Source organism: Dipodomys merriami, unplaced genomic scaffold (genome assembly GCF_024711535.1).
Source record: "Dipodomys merriami isolate MVZ:Mamm:240054 unplaced genomic scaffold, mDipMer1.0.p SCAF_11, whole genome shotgun sequence".
Classification (NCBI taxonomy): domain Eukaryota; kingdom Metazoa; phylum Chordata; class Mammalia; order Rodentia; family Heteromyidae; genus Dipodomys; species Dipodomys merriami.
This window is the reverse complement of record NW_027202382.1, coordinates 14102057-14120772: the sequence shown is the minus strand read 5'-3', so window position 1 is coordinate 14120772 and position 18716 is coordinate 14102057. Positions and strand designations below refer to the sequence as shown.

General features: G+C 41.1%; 2 protein-coding genes and 1 pseudogene across 6 annotated transcripts in view; 1 reads left to right on the top strand and 2 right to left on the bottom strand.

Moving 5' to 3' along the window:
* The window catches only part of Dnai1 (dynein axonemal intermediate chain 1), a 63454-nt gene extending 46172 nt beyond the window's left edge, over nucleotides 1-17282 (bottom strand). Inside the window, exon 1 of one of the 2 annotated variants that reach the window (XM_070009025.1) lies at nucleotides 17058-17282. In XM_070009025.1, the coding sequence (XP_069865126.1) occupies nucleotides 17058-17084 (27 nt within the window). In that variant the 5' untranslated portion in view covers nucleotides 17085-17282. The remainder of the gene's footprint in view (nucleotides 1-17057) is intronic. The other variant, XM_070009017.1, reaches the window with a different exon arrangement.
* On the bottom strand, nucleotides 8513-10202 carry LOC138816889 (bifunctional phosphoribosylaminoimidazole carboxylase/phosphoribosylaminoimidazole succinocarboxamide synthetase pseudogene; annotated as a pseudogene).
* Nucleotides 17283-17587: 305 nt separating the features above from the next.
* Fam219a (family with sequence similarity 219 member A) overlaps nucleotides 17588-18716 on the top strand; it is a 55418-nt gene continuing 54289 nt past the window's right edge. For 2 of the 4 annotated variants that reach the window (XM_070009009.1, XM_070008991.1), the window contains exon 1: nucleotides 17590-17940. In XM_070009009.1, the coding sequence (XP_069865110.1) occupies nucleotides 17881-17940 (60 nt within the window). In that variant the 5' untranslated portion in view covers nucleotides 17590-17880. Of the gene's footprint in view, nucleotides 17941-18716 lie in introns of all 4 variants that reach the window. The other 2 variants (XM_070009015.1, XM_070009001.1) reach the window with 2 other exon arrangements.

Genomic DNA, 18716 nt, shown 5'->3' with positions numbered 1-18716 from the left:
TACAATGTCTAAAGCACACAAAGAAGCCATCCAGTAAGTGTTTGCAGTGGAAAACATTCTCCAAGTTTTGAAAGAGTGATATGCAGGATCACAGGCACTATCACACATTGTTCCTAGAGTATAAATTATTGCAAGCGTTTTCTACAGTAATGTGGCAGTATGTACCAAAATTTAGCATGTATCTACTATTAATATAGCAGCTATATTTTCTTGAGTTTTAGAATATATTTTATGCATCTTGCTTGCTAAAAATTGGGTACTTTGAAACAAATTTTATTTGCAGTGTTATTTGTAATGGAAACAAATCTAAATATTTAGCAATAGAAGCCCAGTTAAATAAATAAGTTAGAGCAATTCACTAGGATACTATGCATGTCTTAAAAAAAAAAGAATGACTATTATGCTACTGTGGCTTAAGTGGTAGAGTGCTCACTTTGAGCTGAAGAGCTGAGGGACAGCACCCAAGCCCAAAGTTCAAGCCCCACGACCAATAAAAAAAAAAAAAATTAAGTGTTTGCCAGGTGCCGGTGGCTCATGCCTGTAATCTTATCTACTCAGTAGGCTGAGATCTGAGGATCATGGTTCAAAGACAGCCTGGACAAGAAAGTCTTTGAGACCCTTATCCCCAATTTATCACCAGAAACTGGAAGTAGCACTGTGGCTCAAGTGGTAGAGAGCTTGTTTTGAGCTGAAGAGCTGAGGGACAGTACCCAAGCCCAGAGTTCAAGCCCCATGACTGACCAAAAAAAAAAAAAAAAAAGAATGACTATTGTACAACATGGTGTTAACAATATCAAAGTGTTATATCCTTGAAAATCACTAAATGAATATATTTTAAGTGCCCTTGTCACAAAAAGATAAATATATTAAGTAGTTAGCTATTCTACAATGTACTGCATATTTCAAAATTTTTCAAAATATGTTGTACAGGACACACATATGTAATTTTTGTCAATAATAAATTAAAGCAGTATATTATTGAAAAATAGAATAATAAGTTAAACCTTTGTTTAGTGTTATGGAAAATTCCCCAAGGGTTTGATACCACACTAGAATAAATAAATACATAATTCAAAAAATAGCAAGTTACAGGAATAGAGACACATTTGCATACTTTTTGAATATGAGTATATTCAGTGTGAAAATTTAAAAATGAAGCTATTGCAACTGGTTTGGGTTGGGAGATGGAAAATGACAGAGAGGTTAAGTCTGATCAAGATATATTATGTGCATAAATGGGCATGTCAAAGTTAAGCTTTGTACAACTAGTTGATGTTAATAATAAAGAATATGTATATATTTGCATATATATAAATATATTCAGAAAGTTTCTGGAAGTTTATATAGACTTTGCTGAAAATGGTCTTGTACAGACAGTTTGACTAGGGAATTGTATAAAATTGAAGTTTAAGATTATTCACCATATACTTATACATATATTTTTAATGGGAATGTACATTACTTTTATAATTTAAAATGCTAGTTGAGAATTTAGCATCAGCAAAGTACAGGGCTAGAGGCACAGCTCAAGTGGTAGAGCACATGCTTAGAAAGTTTGAGACCCTGTATTTGAATTCAATACTGCCCAAAAAAACCCACAACAGTAAAATAAATTTTTCTTTCTGATCAATGTAACATTCACACAGAGCTGAGAATGCAGGACAAGGAGGTAGGAGTCCAGCTGCAACATCTGTGAAGTCAAAAAGGGGAGAAGGCAAATCTGTGGGCCCCCTTACCAGCTTTTAAGTTGCAGGAGGCAAGGCAGTGCAGTGTTTAAAACACGGAGCTCAGAGGCAGCCTGGTTGCATTCCTGACTTTCACAACACTAAATGTGACATCTTGAGCAAGGTATTATCAAATCCTCTTTCTCTTGTCTATAAATTGGAGAAATATAAGTTCCCTACTCATAGAATCATTGTAATAATATTCGAAAACAATGCACAAAGGGCATTCATTCAGAACTCAGCCATAGTAAGCCTTCAAGTGGCAGTGTAAATTTTATGGTTGCCATTATTTTATTAGTCCATCATAATCTAGCATGCAAGACACTTGAGCTACTCTCTGAAGGCACATCATGAATAACTGAGAAGAATGTTGCCAAGGTCCCAAGAAGCCTGTGTCAAGGAGTCTGTAGGGCTGGGAATGTGGCTCAGTGGTAGAGTGCTTGCCTAGCACGCATGAAGCCATGGGTTCAATTCCACAGTACCACATAAACAGAAAAGGCTGAAGGGAACTGTGGCTCAATTGTAGAGTGCTAGCCTTGAGTAAAAGAAGCTCAGGGACAGTGCCCAGGTCCTGAGTCAAGCCTCAGGACAGGCAAAAAAAAAAAAAAAGTAGTCTGTAAATGTGAGTGTCACAGCAGAAGGATGACAAAATTCTTGCTGATTATAAAGCAACTTACTTCTAATTTGTTAGCTTTTTTGAGTACATAGTCCCATTCTTTAGCTGTCATGGGCCCTGAACTCTGGGCCTAGGCACTGTCCCTCAGCTCTTCAGCTCAAGGCTAGCACTCTACCACTTGAGCCACAGCACCACTTCCAGCTTTTCCTGCTTATATGGTGCTCAGGAATCGATCCCAGGGCCTCATGCAGGCAAGGCAAGTACTCTACCACTGAGCCACCTTCCCAGCCCCATTTTAGCAACGTTTTGTGCGTGGATTGTGTGTGTGTGTGTGTGTGTGTGTGTGTGTGTGTGTGTATGTGTGTGTGTGTGTGTGTGTGTGTGTGTGTGTGTGTGTGCTGACACTCTACTACTTGAGCCACAGCTCCACTTCTGGATTTTTGGTGATTAATTGGAGATACAAGTCTCAACAAACTTTCCTGTCTAGGCTGGCTTTGAACCATGTTCCTCAGTCTCAGCTTTCTGAGTAGCTAGAATTACAGGCACAGGCCTCTAGCATCCAGCTGTGGATGTTCAATTTTGTCAATGCTTTTTCTGTTTTACTAAAAAACTTTATACAACATTATGCCTTTGTTTTCTGTTAATGTGAAGAAATACTTCAATGTCTAAATATTGAACTAACTTTATCTTCTTAAGGTAAATCCCACTTGCTGTATTATGTTATTCTCTTTATATATTGCTCATACAGATTTAATAATAGTGCACAGTTTTTTACATTTATGTTATAGGGACTATCAGATTGTGACTTCCTTTTTGTGTTATAGCTTTGATTTTAATATCAGGCTTATGCTGACATTACCCTCTATTTTCAGAAAGACTTGTAAGGGTTTTTTTGTTTGTTTGTTTGTTTTGGAGATGAGTTCTTGCTATATTGCCAATATGGACTCCTTCCAAAGCCTGGAATTATGGGATTACAGATGCATACCACTGTGCCTAGAAAGTTTAGTGTTTTTCATTCTTTACACATTTGATATAATTCACTAGTGAAACCATTTACATCAGGAGTTTGTGACAGAATTTTAATTATGAATTCAATTAGTTCAGAAGGTATGAAGGAGTTTCCTTTTCCTTTGATGTCAATTGAGGTAAACTTTGTTTTTAAAGAAATTAATCCATTCATAGAGTTATTGATAATACTCTTCTCTTACTAATTTTAATGTCTGTAGGATCTGTAGTGATATCTCTCATTACTGATATTGACTATTGACTTTTTATATTGATAAGCTTTGCTAGGTTTTATCAATTTTATTATCTTTTCAAAGAACCATCGTCTGGCTTTGTTAATTTTATCTATCATATTTTTTGGAGGGGTCTGGTCGTGGGGCCTGAACTGTGGGCCTGGGTGCTTGTCCCTCAGCTCTTCAGCTCAAGGTTAGCTCTCTACCACTTGAGCCACAGCGCCACTTCTGGCTTTTTTCTTATTATTTTTATTTTTTGGTCCAGTCGTGGGGTCTGAACTCTGGGCCTGGGCGCTGTCCCTCAGCTCTTCAGCTCAAGGCTAGCGCTCTACCACCTGAGCCACAGTGCCACTCCAGCTTTTTTCTTTTTGCTTATGTGGTGCTGAGGAATCAAACCCAGGGCCTCAGGTATGCAAGGCAAGCGCTCTACCACTGAGCCATCTTCCCAGCCCTGGCTTTTTTCTTATGTGGTGCTGAGGAATCGAACCCAGGGCCTGATGCATGCCAGGCAAGTGCTCCACTACCGAGCCACCTTCCCAGCCCCTCTATCATATTTTCTCATACTGTATCTGTAAGAATAACCAATGAGGCAAGAGGAATCAATGAAATAAATTCTGCTTCTGCTACTTTAGGTTTAATTTGCTCATCTTTTCTATGTTCTTAAGGTGAAACTACAGTTCCTAAGTATAGTGTTCTATAAATTACATAAAGTTGGTTGACAGTATTGTTTGGATTTTTCTCTGTGTCTCCATTACTGTGTAATGCTAAAAAATCTTTACCATTGTGGATAGTTCTATATCTCCTTTGAATTTTGTTGGTTAATTCATATATATATATATATTTATATATATATATATATATATTTTTTTTTTTTTTTTTTGGTCAGTCGTGGGGCTTGAACTCTGGGCCTGGGTGCTATCCCTGAACTCTTCAGCTCAAGGCTAGCATTCTACCACTTGAGCCATAGTGCCACTTTCGGTTTTCTAGTGATTTATTGGAGATAAGAGCCTCACAGACTTTCCTGACCAGGCTGGCTTTGAACCATGATACTCAGCTCTCAGCCTCCTGAGTAGCTAGGATTACAGGCATGAGCCACTGGCGCCCAGCTTAATTCATATATCTTAAAGTTATATTAATAGATACATACTCTTTACAATTTTTATCTGTCCCTCTGTAATTGACCTTTTGTCATAAAACATGTTCCTATGGAAGTGGCGCTGTGGATCAAGTGGTAGAGCGCTTGCCTTGAGCTGGAGAGCTGAGGGATAGTGCCCAAGCCCAGAGTTCAAGACCCACGATCCACAAAAACAACAACAACAACAACAACAAAAAACATGTTCCTATTTATCTCTCAGAATACTGGTCTTGAAGTCTATTTGATCTGATAATGACAGCTATTTCATGCCTGCCATTTGTATGGTATGTATGTTTTTTTCTATTCCTTTATTTTCAATATTTCCATTTTTTATATTTAAGCTATTTGTACTGTAGGCAATATATAGTTGGGTTTTACAGGGTTTCTTTTCCTAGCCTGATAAACTCTGCCTCTGGAGTAAAGTTATTAGTATGGCTTTGTCTTTCTAATGTTGCTGTTTGTTTTCTACTTTTCCCCATCTAACCATATCCAACTTCTTTATTCTTTGTGTTGATTTTTTAGTTTTATTTTCACTATTGTATTTTCAGCTGTACCTTTTTGTGTGTGTGCCACTAAGCCTAAAAATTTTGTGTGTATGTGTGAGTTTACAACATGCATCTTAAACTTACCACAGTCTATAAAGAATATACTACTTCGCAGTTTACAATATAATCACCTTACACTGTAACTTCATTTACCACCACCACTCCATCCTTTGCCCTATTGTTGGCACATATTTTATTTCTACATATAAGCCTCACCTAACACTAATATCACTTTTTGCATTAAACATTGAACATTTTGCATTAAACAGTCATATGCCCAGTGGTTCACACTTCTAACCCTAGCTATTCAGGAGACTGAGATCTGAGTGTCATAGTTCAAAACTTAAGACTCTTATTTCTAATTAACCACCAAAAACCAGAAGTGAAGTTGTGGCTCAAGTGGTAGAGTGCTAGCCTTGAGTGAAAAAGCTCAGAGACAGCACCCAGGCCCTGAATTCAAGCCCTATCACTGATATAAGTAGGAAAAAAAAGCACCCACCTATGTATCATTACTAATATCTCTTGGTCCTGATGTGTGATGATGACCAATTCCTTAACTTTGGTTTATTTTAAAATGCACTTAGTTCACTCTCCTTTCTGAGGGGTATTTTTGTTACATACAGAATTCTGGGTTCACAGTAATTTCTTTCAGTGCTTTAAATATGTAATTACTTTGCCTTCTAGACTCCATTGTTTATGAAAAGTCAGACATAATTAATATCATTGTTCCCTATAAATAATATGTCATTTTTGGCTATTTTAAAGTATTTCATTTATTCACTTATTTATTTACTTACTTGTTTACATTTGTGGTCCTGAGGATTAAGCTCAGTACTATAATACTTGAACTATACCCCAGTTTCCAAAGATTCTATTTTCATGTTTGGTTTTCTATAGTTTGTCTGACTATGAGGAGTCTAGACCTGTTTTAAGCTGCATTTATTCTGCATGGAGCTTACTGAGCTTCTGATATTCTACAGGTTTTCCACCAAGTTTGGAAAAGTTTTGGTGATTTTTTTCCTTCCTTTTCCTCTCCTTTTCTTCTAGTATTCTACCTACATACATGTTACAAATGCAGCTGGAGGTGTACATAGCTTAAGAGGCAGAGTACCTGCCTGGCAAGCACAATACCTGAGTTCAAGTTCCAGTACTACCAAAAACAAAAATTAAAAGAATATTCCAAATGCATATCTGGTATATTACCATAGGTTAAGGCTTCATTTGCCTGGGGGGGCTTGAACTCAGGCCTGGACATTGTCTCTGGGCCTCCTTGTACTCAAGGTTAGCTCTTTACCACACAAATAGTTTGTTGATGATAAGAGACTTATGGACTTTCCTGCCCAGGCTAACTTCAAATCATGACCCTCAGATCTCAGCTTCCTGAGTAGCTAGGATTACAGGTGTGAGCCAGCTCTAAGGCTCTAAGGCTCTAAGGCTCTTACTTCTGTTTTTCAGATCGGTTGATTTCCATGGATCCTTCTTCACTTTTAGCTGTTAAGACATCCAATATGTTTTTCTTTTCTGATACTGCAATTTTCTATTATTTCTACATTTCTGCTTAGATTTCTCATTGGTATTATACATTAAAACAAGCTTTTAATTCCATAAATATGCTTACAACAGCCCACATTAAAGTCTTTGTCTGCTTGTTCCAACATTTGGGTTGTCTCACTGGTACTACCATGTACTTCTCTGGATCTATCTCCCTGAGCTATGATTAAGAAATGTCCCTCAGCAGGGAGCAAGGGCAAATGTGTGACTCATATTAAGTGTTACCCTCTCCTCAGAAATCACTGTCCTGTATTGTCTATTTTTAATGCCTAAAACAATTGCTTTATATTTATAGTTGTTTTCAGTGGAAAAGTAAGTCCAGTATTAACTGTTTCTTCATGCCAGAATAGAAGACTCCTTTATCAACATCTTTAAGAATTATATATATATATAATTTTATATATAAAGTATACTGTATATACTTTAAAATTCATTGCATAAACATGCTATATTTAAAACCCTACAGTAAATGTTTTTGTAAGGATAAAACTGTTTGTAATGTAAATATCATCCCTGAATGAAAGCATTGGACTAGAAGAAATCTGAGGCACCTTCCTGCACAATTCATGAGAAAGATTTTTTTTACCAGAAATAACATAGAAGTTACTTCAGTGTAAAACAAAGTTATATTTTGCACTGGAGAAGCCAGTGAAAGAGAGTACCTCCTTCTAAGGGAAACTGCCCTGGGGCTCACAGCTTTGGTTGATTAGAAAGCCTTAGAATCTCTTACTGATATAGCCTAACATGAACAGATGAATTAGGGCCTATCAATATCCTTCTCTAAGAGAAGGAACCAGGACTAGAGAGGGAAATGGTATGCTGGATGGAGATATGGATGGACATGCCTATGAGGTAGACAGGGACCAGGGTATGTATGATGAGCTGGAAACATACTTAAGTATATTAAGACCATAGAAAAGGAAGCTGGGGGGCTGGGAAGGTGGCTCAGTGGTAGAGTGCTTGCCTTGCATGCATGAGGCCCTGGGTTCGATTCCTCAGCACCACATAAGCAAAAAGAAAAAAGCTGGAAATGGCGCTGTGGTTCAAGTGGTAGAGCGCTAGCCTTGAGCTGAAGAGCTGAGGGACAGCGCCCAGGCCCAGAGTTCAGGCCCCACGACTGGACAAAAAAAAAAGAAAAAAAGAAAAAAAAGAAAGAAAAGGAAGCTGGCTGAGAAATGAGAATACAGAATGGAGCACAGTTGCTATGAGTAATACATAGGCCATGAGAGATAGGGAGAAAGTTGTTGGTCTCTATATTGATTTCAAATTGAATAGCTTTCCAAGTCCCCCAATTATAGGCAATCTGCTTATTTATAGTATCTATCTACAATACCCTACAAAAACACTTTCTTATTCTCCCACTTTCCTTTTTTTTATTAATAAAGTTTTTTCCTCTGATTTTAAATCATCTTTTTATCTCCCTTGATTTTCTTCTACAGCTAAACTAGAAATTTGTAGTTTTTCTTTTTTTGGGGGGTTCGGTCATGGGGCCTGAATTCTGGGCCTGGGCGCTGTCCCTCAGCTCTTCAGTCAAGGCTAGCACTCTACCACTTGAGCCACAGCGCCACTTCCGGCTTTTTTTTCTGCTTATATGGTGCTGAGGAATCGAACCCAGAGCCTCATGCATGCAAGGCAAGCGCTCTACCACTGAGCCACCTTCCCAGCCCCTGTAGTTTTTCTTTTAAATAACTGAACCGACACTCTCATAAGTCCCATCTTACTATTTTCTTATCAGCCTGCATCTGGGAAATTTATGTGTCCAATATGTTTGCTTGCAACTTGGCCTGTGGCAAATGGTTGTTTCATCCAAATATCTGAAGAAATAGCTGGAGAAAGTATGGTTGAACAGCCAAGATCACTGACTAGTGAAGAGAAGACCATACAACCTGAGCTCCCCAGTCCGGTGTGTGGAGGAGGGGAATCCACGCCAGCTTTTCTGTGGTCTCTGCTCACCTGCTCATGTTAGACTATGTAAGCAAGGGCCAAATTTCTAAAGCCCTCTAAGAAACTAAAGCTCTGATCAGGGCTATTTACCTTAGAAAGAAGCACTGTCCTTCACTGGTTTTTCCAATGTAACACTGGATGCAATGTTATCAGACATCACAGGGCCTAACTACTGCTTCTGCCTGCCGCTGTCACCAGTACAGTTGGAATTCTATCCCCTTCATACTCCAATGTAATCCTCAGCATCTCATCTTGTCCTTTATGGATAGATGTTAACTGAAGTATATCAAAGATTTCCACAAACCTTTTTTTCCCCACAGTGACTGAGATCAGAAGTTGAGCCCAAAGATACTTCAATTCTCCACACTTTCTGATTTTAGAAGCAACTGTACTTTCTGCACAACTCATTCAAGTTTTACTTTACCATCAGGGACCCTTTAGGAGTTACTTGAGGTCAATATAAAAGTTTTCTTTCTTTCTTTCTTTCTTTCCTTCCTTCCTTCCTTCCTTCCCTCCTGCCTTCCTTCTTTCCTTTCTTCCTTCCTATCCTTCCCTCTTCCTTCCCTTGATACTGGGGCTTGAACTCCAGTCTAGCTTTTTGTGGTTATTCTGGAGATGGAATCTTGAGGACTTTTCTACCCAGGCTGGCCTCTAACCTCAGTCTTTCAGATCTCAGCCTCTGGACTAGGATTAGAATCATGAGCCACCATTGTCCAGCCAACTGGACACTGTCTCTGTCTCTAAGGCAAGAACAAACATGACTGTCTTTCTACTGGCTCCTACGCCCTAGTGACCAGAGTTTCCAGAAATCGTTAGCAACATCAAAAACCATTTCTTTAGTGGTTATATCAACACTAAAGTCAATTTTCATATCAGTCAGTGTACAGGTCTAAGGAAACCAGATTTTCTTCAATATTTCAGAAATTGCTAGTGTAAGATGACTTACAATATCTAGCTTGTCCTACAAGTCCAGCAAAGCAAAATTTTGCAACAATTAGTTGTTCCTCAGACCATGTGGTTCATTAATGGCATCATACTTTGAAAAACATCTCCTCTTCAAGTAGGTAAAATTTATATTCTTCCTTGATGCTAGGATTTCTTTTGAGAAAAGAGTCCACTGATATTCATCTGAAAACTCATTCAATTGGAATCATTTTGTATTGAGGTGCAATGAAAGCTAGTTCCCTATATTCCTGGAGAGAGCAATTTTGATATTTGCTTTCTTTAACAATTGAAAAACACAACTGGTAATTTTATTAGAGATTACTGCTCTTCCTTCTAGGTGAGTCTTTCTAGCTACATTTTCTGATGTAATTCTAGTCCTTAGATTAGAGGACTTCCTGGATTATTTAACAATTTATAGACATATTTTTGTCTTATCTAATAAGTTTTTAAACTAATATACAGTATCTCAACTATCACTACTATCCTAAGTGGGCTGAGAACCATGCACTGTATTGGAAAGAGGCTGGAATCTGAAGGTAATTTGCTTTTTTTGAGATACAAAACTAAATGAGCTTCTGTTCTTTGCAAGGAAATTATATAAAATATAGACAATCCCTGAATTATGTTTTCACTTATATTTTTCAACTTTTCAGTAGAATCCATACTTTGAATTTTGATCTTTTCCTAGGTTGGTAATATGTGATATGATACCTTCTTGAAATTCTGAGCTGTGGCATCCTGCTACAGCTTCTAGTCAGCCATACAATCCTGAGGGTAAACACTTGCTTCACTATAGCATACTGTGTTATTAAGTGCAGTTTCCACTTGTAGTATTTCCAACTTACAGTGGGTTTATCTGGATGTAATCCTACTGGAAAAGTAGAACAGAGTTGGGCATTCTGGAGAAGAGGGTACAGATTCATTAACAAAGATACAGAAAAATTAAAAGAGGTGTTCATCCAACGTATCCAATCCATTTATACTCCAGTTTGGGCCAAACAAAATTTGAGGCTGAATCCAAAACACATTGAATAAGTAAATGAGAAAATAGATGTGAGGTTTAAAAAAAAAGTAGGAAAATAAGCTTAAAGTCCCTGCATCCTATAAAGGATTAGGCTCCTTTCACTGGATGAGGAAGCATAAACTGCTTGTCAGCTCAGAAAGAAGAGTTAATGTTCAGAGTATGGCAGTACATATCTTTGTATCATTCAATCACTAATCAACAAATTGAGTTATTCATCATTTGCTCAGTGTTCACTATGCTTTTCTTAAAGAAGCAGAGCTCAGTTGTTCCCTATTCCCAGGGTTCTCAAATTTAGGAAGTAAGACAAATGAAAGAATTAGGATCCATTGACTCCAAAGTATTGTAGCACTCAAAGAAGAGACACTAGTTTGATCAATAGCTAGGTTCTTTGCTGGTTCCTTCCATACAACTGTCAGTGCTCAGTAACAGGGAAGACTGAACATGCCATATAAATTCCTAATTGTCAGAAAACAATTTCATGTGGCTTACTTACAGCTGGTGTCAGAGAATCAACATTACTCTTTAGCATCAGCTTGCAGCCTGCAAAGCCCAACAATAAGCACAAGAGCCCTCTGTCATTATTATTCAAGTACCTGGCATGTACCAAGTACTAACAATGTGCTAGGCTCCACAGTACGTGGGGGAGGAGAGCAAATTCTGGCTTGAAATGCTCACAGCTGTTTCGTAATCTGATAATTGTGCATGACAAACCTCAGACCATAACTCTGAAAATAGCATGACTGTAATCATAACAAAATGGGACAGCTATTGGCAAAATTTGTTTTCTAGTTATCACTTCCAGAAGGAATTCCATAACACTATTAAGGGGAAGAGAAGAGGAAACTCTCTCAACTTCCTGCCACTAAACCTCAAAATTATCATCATCTGCATCAATTCTTTTTCTTCTCCTGTTTCAAAGTGTTCCTCCTTCTGTTCATTCCTTCTGTGATCCATTCCCACCTCCTCAGAAAGTTGGATTTACTCATTACTTAATCTTTCTCATTTATCTCCAACTTTTCCATCCAGATCCTTCCCCTTAGCATTTAATATATTCAAGTCTTACTTTCATGTTAAGGAAAAAAATCCTTGCCCATATGGTCTTCACTGTCTTCACTCTAGCTTCCACATCTGAAGTTTTTTCCAAAGTCCCTAATGACATCCTAATTATTTCATCTAAAAGCTATGTCTTAGTGTTTATCTTTATTGACACCTTAATAGCATGGGACATGGCTTACCACCCACTATTCTTTTGATATCTGAGGACACTATATTCCTGTTGTCTGTTTACTTCTCTAGTTGCTTTTTCTTTTCTTTTGGTTTTGGTTTTGGTCAGTTATGGGGCTTGAACTCAGGGCCTGGGCACTGTCCCTGAGTTGTTCTGCTCAAGGCTAGCATTTTACCACTTTGAGCCATAGCACCACTTCTGGTTTTCTGGTGGTTAAAGTGGAGATAAGAGTTTCATGGACTTTCCTGGCTTTGGACTGCCATCCTTAGATCTTGGCCTCCTGAGTAGCTAGAATTACAGGCATGCGCCACCAATACCCAACTCTAGTTACTTTTTGTGGTCTCCATTTTGGGCTCTTCTTCCTCTGGTTATACTTTAAATTCTAGGATTCCCTCAGAAGCAGTGTTGGAAGACCCCATCACCTTAGCTGCATCCTGTGCTACATTCTCCAACACTCTCCCCCATTCATTCAACAATCAATCACTCATTGAAAGTTTCTGATGGTAAAGATGTAAGCAAAAACATCCATAGGCTCTTTTATCAGAGAGACATATGATAATATAAAAAAATATAAATAAGTAAATAATTACAAACCATGATGCATGCTATGGACCATGAGACTATATAATGGAGGAACCATCACTCTGTCTTCAAAAACAGGTCAAGAGGCATCAGAATAGGTTGTGGGGAGCTAATTAATGTTTGGGCTAAAATATCAGGAGTAAATGAATATAGGAAAGTATAAACTGAAAATACAATAATAATAATAGGGAAAGAGGGGTAACAATCCAAAGCTTAAAGATCTGAGGAGGCCTTAGCCCGTATGGGTTCCTAAAGGATTATCTAAACATTTGGGCACTATCCTATTCCTATTGAAGAGTACTGAATGAGAGAGATGGCCCATGGTAAAGATTTTTTTATTTTTATTTGTTAAGACCAGGTCTTGTTATGCAGCCTGACTGAGCTGTCCAAGCTGCACCTGCACCCAACACCTTGTTGATGCAGTATAAAGAATGGATTAAAGGTCTTTTGAATTGAAATCCTTTGCACAACTACTTAAAAATAATTTCTTAAAATGATTTAAAATTTTTAAATAGAATGAATTAGAAAGGGCATAAGTGGATGAGGGGGGAAGGCCAGTTAAAAGGCTTTTATACCACCCTAGATGAGAGAGGGTTGGGATGAGGAGGTGGCACTTGAGAGATATGAAGGTGATAAGGGGGTAAAAGACCCTCCTTAGGCCGGGCGCTGGTGGCTCACGCCTGTAATCCTAGCTACTCAGGAGGCTGAGATCTGAGGATCGCGGTTCAAAGCCAGCCCGGGCAGGAGAGACCGTGAGACTCCTATCTCCAATAAACCACCAGAAAACCGGAAGTGGCGCTGTAGCTCAAGTGGTAGAGTGCTCGCCTTGAGCTGAAGAGCTGAGGGACAGCGCTCAGGCCCAGAGTTCAAGCCCCATGACCGACAAAAAAAAAAAAAAAAAAAAAAAAGACCCTCCTTAGGGCTTTATGAAGATAGGTTAAGAATAACACCAAAGTGAAGGATCACAAAAGTGAGTCTATCTCACTATGGACATACAGAAACACACTAACTTCCCCTAAATTCTACTTACCACTTGTTCTTTCTTCTACATACCCCAGACTCCATTATTCTCAAATATCTGAATTATGCAAGACTCTTTTTGGCCTAAACCCCATTTTGTCCCTCACACTTACCCTAGTCACCCTCACCTACATAAGTATTTCTAATGTTTTATCCCAGGGGGGCCTCTTGAGAAACCACAAAAGGATTCAAAATATAAAAGATTTTTTTTTCTCTTTGGCTGTTATAGGTGAATAACGCAAAATTTTAGGCTTTGATTTTTTTTTTTTGCGGTAACCAACTGAGTTATAAAGAGGTACAAAAATTTGTTAGTCATAAACTAAAATTAGCTTTATCTGGAGCTCACAGAAGACTCTAATTCAGTTTTTTACTAAGAAGTCTGGCTGCCAGGCAATGTTTGGCAATGCTGCAAAAGTCCTCCTGCACATGTATGCATACAGCCAGTTGGCATTCCTGCAATTTTCAGGAAGGACACCTTGTTATTGCATGCCCAGTGATGTTTTGAGCTGGTCATGGTTTATAGTGCCTGACATTCATGCATTTTAATTACAAATTATGATTCATGGAGCTCCATCATGATGAAATGAATATGCCCTGGATTATTCTATTAACTGTATAGGGTAGAAGGATATACCTCTCTGACCTTAAGTCCTGACACTTTCCAATTCCCTTCCTTACTGATCTAGAGCATGTGCAGAAGGATCGCATCTCAGGAACTTTACACTTGCTATACCATCTCTCTAGAATGCTCCCCATCCCTATCCTAGAGATCACATACTTCTTTCATTTCTTTCAGGTCTTTATTCAAATGTCTCTGTAAGGACTTCTCTGATCATTCTATTTAAATTATTATTCCACTTCCCTGAACTTCCTACTCTACTTCTTTGATTTATTTTTCCTCCTTGCCATCTACCACCATCTGATGTGCTACATATATTTTTCCTATTTATGTATTTATAGATTACTTCCAACTTTCATTTTACACTATTTAATATTCTATTGTGTCTCCTAGGTGTTTAGTTTTACAAAATTGGGATGATACTCTACAGGGTGCTTTTTGAAAATTAATTATTGCCAAAGTGATTCCTTCCCTCTAGAAGATAGTGCTGATGTGTGCAAGGCCCATTGACACAGCTTTCTCTCTTCCCTATCTGCTGTCTCTTCTCTATTCTTTTTTTTTTTTTTTGGGGTCCGGTCGTGGGGCCTGAACTCTGGGCCTGGGCGCTGTCCCTCAGCTCTTCAGCTCAAGGCTAGCGCTCTACCACTTGAGCCACAGCACCACTTCCGGCTTTTTTCTCTTTGCTTATGTGGTGCTGAGGAATCGAACCCAGGGCCTCAGGCATGCAAGGCAAGTGCTCTACCACTGAGCCACCTTCCCAGCCCTCTTCTCTATTTTTAATGTCACTAGTCTTTGGTAGCTCCCTAATGGAGAAACTCATCCTCAAACTTGTTCAAACCTCAAATTGTTAGAAAAGATTAATCTGTGCTAAGAAAAATCAAATCACTGGTTACCTGGGGTATGTAGGGGTGGGGGGACCAGGGGGAACTTACTGGGCTAAGAAACAGGAAACTTCTTGGAATAGAGGATATATTCTATATTTCCATTGTGGCAGTGGTACAAAGTGTATAACTTTGTCAAAACTTGAAACATATCGGATTGAAACAGTTCATTTTATTATATTTAACCAGACTTTTTATTGTTAGGTTAAAGCAAAATGCCTATAAATTAAGGGTCAGCAGTATAGTTCAAGAGCTTCAAATCAGCTCAACTTCAACATAAAACTAAGATATGGTCATATAGGAATAAGCCATCTCTCTCATAACTGCAGAGATATAAGAAAGAAAGTTTATCTGCGGCAGAAGGCCAGGTAAAAGAAGCAGAGAAGCCAGGGTTAATATTCAGGAATTCATAGCAAAATATGTAAAGTCATAAATAGTATGGACAAAGCCTCAATGTATCTATGCATCTATGCTTGAATATAGTAAATTTAGAATAAAAGTCCTGCTAAAACTTAAACATAAGCCCCAAAATATTTAGAAAAGCTATTTCTCCTCCTCTTCCTCCTCTTCTTCCTCCTCCTCTTCCTCCTCCTCCTCCTACTCCTCCTTGTCCTCCTTCTCCCCTTCCTCCTTCTCCATCTGCTCCTTTTCTTCTTCCTCATTTGAACTCAGGAGGACTTCCTGCCTGCTAGATTGGTCCTACATGCTCTCCACTTTGAGCTACATCACCATCTTTATTTTTTACTGTTTTTTTTTTTACAGTCTCTTGCTCACTGCATAGGTAAGCACCTGCCCTACAAATTGCTTACTTTAGGTTTCCTAGGGTGTTGCTGAATCACAAGCATACACTATTGAATTTAGCTTCTATCTGGGGAGATGGAGGCTTGCAGACTTTTCTGCCAGGTCTGGCCTGGAAAGCAATCCTCCCAATCTCAGCCTCCACATGGCTTGTGATGAAAGGCATGAAACACTGTGCCTAGCAATGGGATGAGATGGGGTTTCTGGAAGTTTTCTGCCTGAGCTTGCTCTAAGTCTCTAACCTCTGGATTTTCAGGCATGAATTGTCACTGCCTGGCTAAAAAGTCTGAAGGATGAAATCAATCCTTTATACCACAGAAGGCTCTGTGAGCAGCTGTGACTATCATAGCTTCCATGATGATACTAGGAGAAAAGTGGAACTTTACTTGGTCAGATAAGAAGGGATGAATCTTAGATTTCCCGTGAGAAGAGATGGTGGTCAGGTGGCTACCATCAAACAAACATTATGTTCACATAGTTGCAAGAGTCACAGAAGTGGACCAGAGGTTCACAGAGAAAAGAAATGTGTGTGAAGAACAAGGGAGAAAAAAAAACAAGCATTTTTCCTCCTCTTTCTTTATGCTTGACCTCACAAGTCTCTCAGCATGGAAAAAGCTAAACCAAACTTGTGAACCCAATCTGTTGTATCTCTTGTATAGTTCTTTAATATCTCCGCTGTGGAATCCCAAAAGGCAAAGTCTGTGTTTCCACCTAGCCCAGCACTGGGACATAGCAGAAGGATGGGCAAATGATTCCTTTGGGATATATATATATATATATATATATATATATATATATATATATATATATGTGTGTGTGTGTGTGTGTGTGTGTGTGTGTGTGTGTGTGTGTGTGTATATATATATATGGGGAGTGGGGGTAGGAAGGTTAAGGAAGATGGACTGGTCAGGATGGGTCTGTGGAGTGAGAGATGGGAATGATGAGGGAAAGAATGGGAATGATGAAGGATAGACAGGTTTTAAAAAGGGAACAAAACAAAACAAAACAGGAAAGTATGGGAGAGGAGGGCAGAATTAATGAGAGAGAGCAGAACAGAAGCTGAGGTGATGGGGGGGCACATGACAGGGAGTCACAAGGGAAAGAAGTTAGGGGTCAACAAGGAAAAAAAGACCAAGGATCAGTGAGAAAGGAATGATCAGTGGTGAAGGTCAGAGGTCATCAGAAGAGAGCAAGTCAGAGTATGAGTTACCTGCTTACGCGTCTGTTTCGTGGGCATTTTCCGCAAAAGCAAGAAGCACCCCAAACCTTGGAATGGTTCGGAACGCTCCTTCGCCTGAGGATAAGAAGTGAGTGGGCCACGCACAGGAAATCGACTTCAATTCCCAGTCGCAAGGGTTCTTTGGGGACAGCTGTCGTTGCGGGTCCCCGCGCCCTTGTAGGATAGAATCAGCTCCTCCCTGACGCGGTTACCGAGCAACGGACGAGCAGCCAAGGCGCAGGCGCATCAGACGAAGCTCCCACCTCACCCCACCCCCCCGCCCCAACTCGGGCTTGGAGGAGGCGGGTCTGGGTGCTCAGGGATCCTTGGGCTCCACGAAGCCCCGCCCCTTCAAGAATAATACGTCTACTGGCCGCGCGTATTCGGAGGTTCTGCATGTGGGAGGGGCCAGGACTCTCAAGCACCGCCTCCTCATGAATAATGCAGGATCCGGGCGGTGTCCCGGACCCGGAAGTGGAGTTGCCGAGTCACCGCAGTGGCTGAGCTGCTGACAGGAGGCGGCGGCGGCGGCGGCGGCGGCGGAGGAGGAGGAGGAGGAGGCGAGGCAAGACCTTCGGGCTTCGCCCGGACACTGCCACTGTATCGCTGAGGCAAAACCCACGGAGCCAAACCGGCCTCGGCCCGCCCGCGTACCTCTCGCCTTCTGTCCACCCTTCCATCCACCTGTCCGCCCGACTGGTCCAGGGCGGCCTAGTCTGCACCACCTGCCGGGCTCCTGGGGCCGCCGCCCCGCGCGGTCCAGTCGGCGTCCCCCGGCCGCGCCCGGCTCCTGGCCCGCTCGCCCGCCGGCACCATGATGGAGGAGATCGACCGGTTCCAGGTGCCCACCGCGCACTCGGAGATGCAGCCGCTGGTGAGGGGGCGGGCGGCGGGCAGGCCAGGGCCGGGAGGGGGGCTCCGCCTGAGGGGGAAGGGAAGGAATCAGGCCGTGGAGATTGTGCGAGGGGAATCCTTCGGATGGGGGCAAAGAAAGCCCTGAAAACGCATTGCTGGGGAAGGGAGACATGCCGGGCAAGAAACCCGTGGGGTACGGAAAGGAGACCTGAAAGCACGGAGGGCACCGTTGGCGGAGGGCAGAACACAGTCGGAGGAGGTGGAGAGGGGCACAATGGTGCACACCTCTAGTGGAGGCCCCGGGAGGGGGGTGATGAGGGAACTGCCACGGGGCGCCGTCCGCAGCAGGCCCGGAGGGGTTGGGATGAGAGTTGGGGAGGCTTTTAGCCCGAGAGGCCTGTGATGCTCGGGGCGGGGGAAGGGTCCGGGGGAGCAGCCAGGCCTAGAATGACTGGGGGGGGGGGGTAGGCCTTTAGAAGAGGACGGACCTGCGCACCAATCCGCTGGGAAAAGGTAGGAGCTGGTGCCGGGGACCGGTCCGGGAAGCCGGGAGGATCTGTGCAGGACCTGGAAATCCCGTTCTTCTCCGGAGGGAAGCGCAGGGCAGTTCAGGCTGCGGGTATCAGAACCGGAAAGGAGAGTTTGTAGCCATAAGATGGAGAATCAAGGATGCGGATGAAAGCGCGCCTGGGTACCGACGGGAAAGGAGATGAGGCTGTGCTGGATGGAGTGGAGCGGCCTGGGCCCACCGATTCCGAAGAGCTACTGTCATTCTAGGCCCTACGTGCTTGGAGT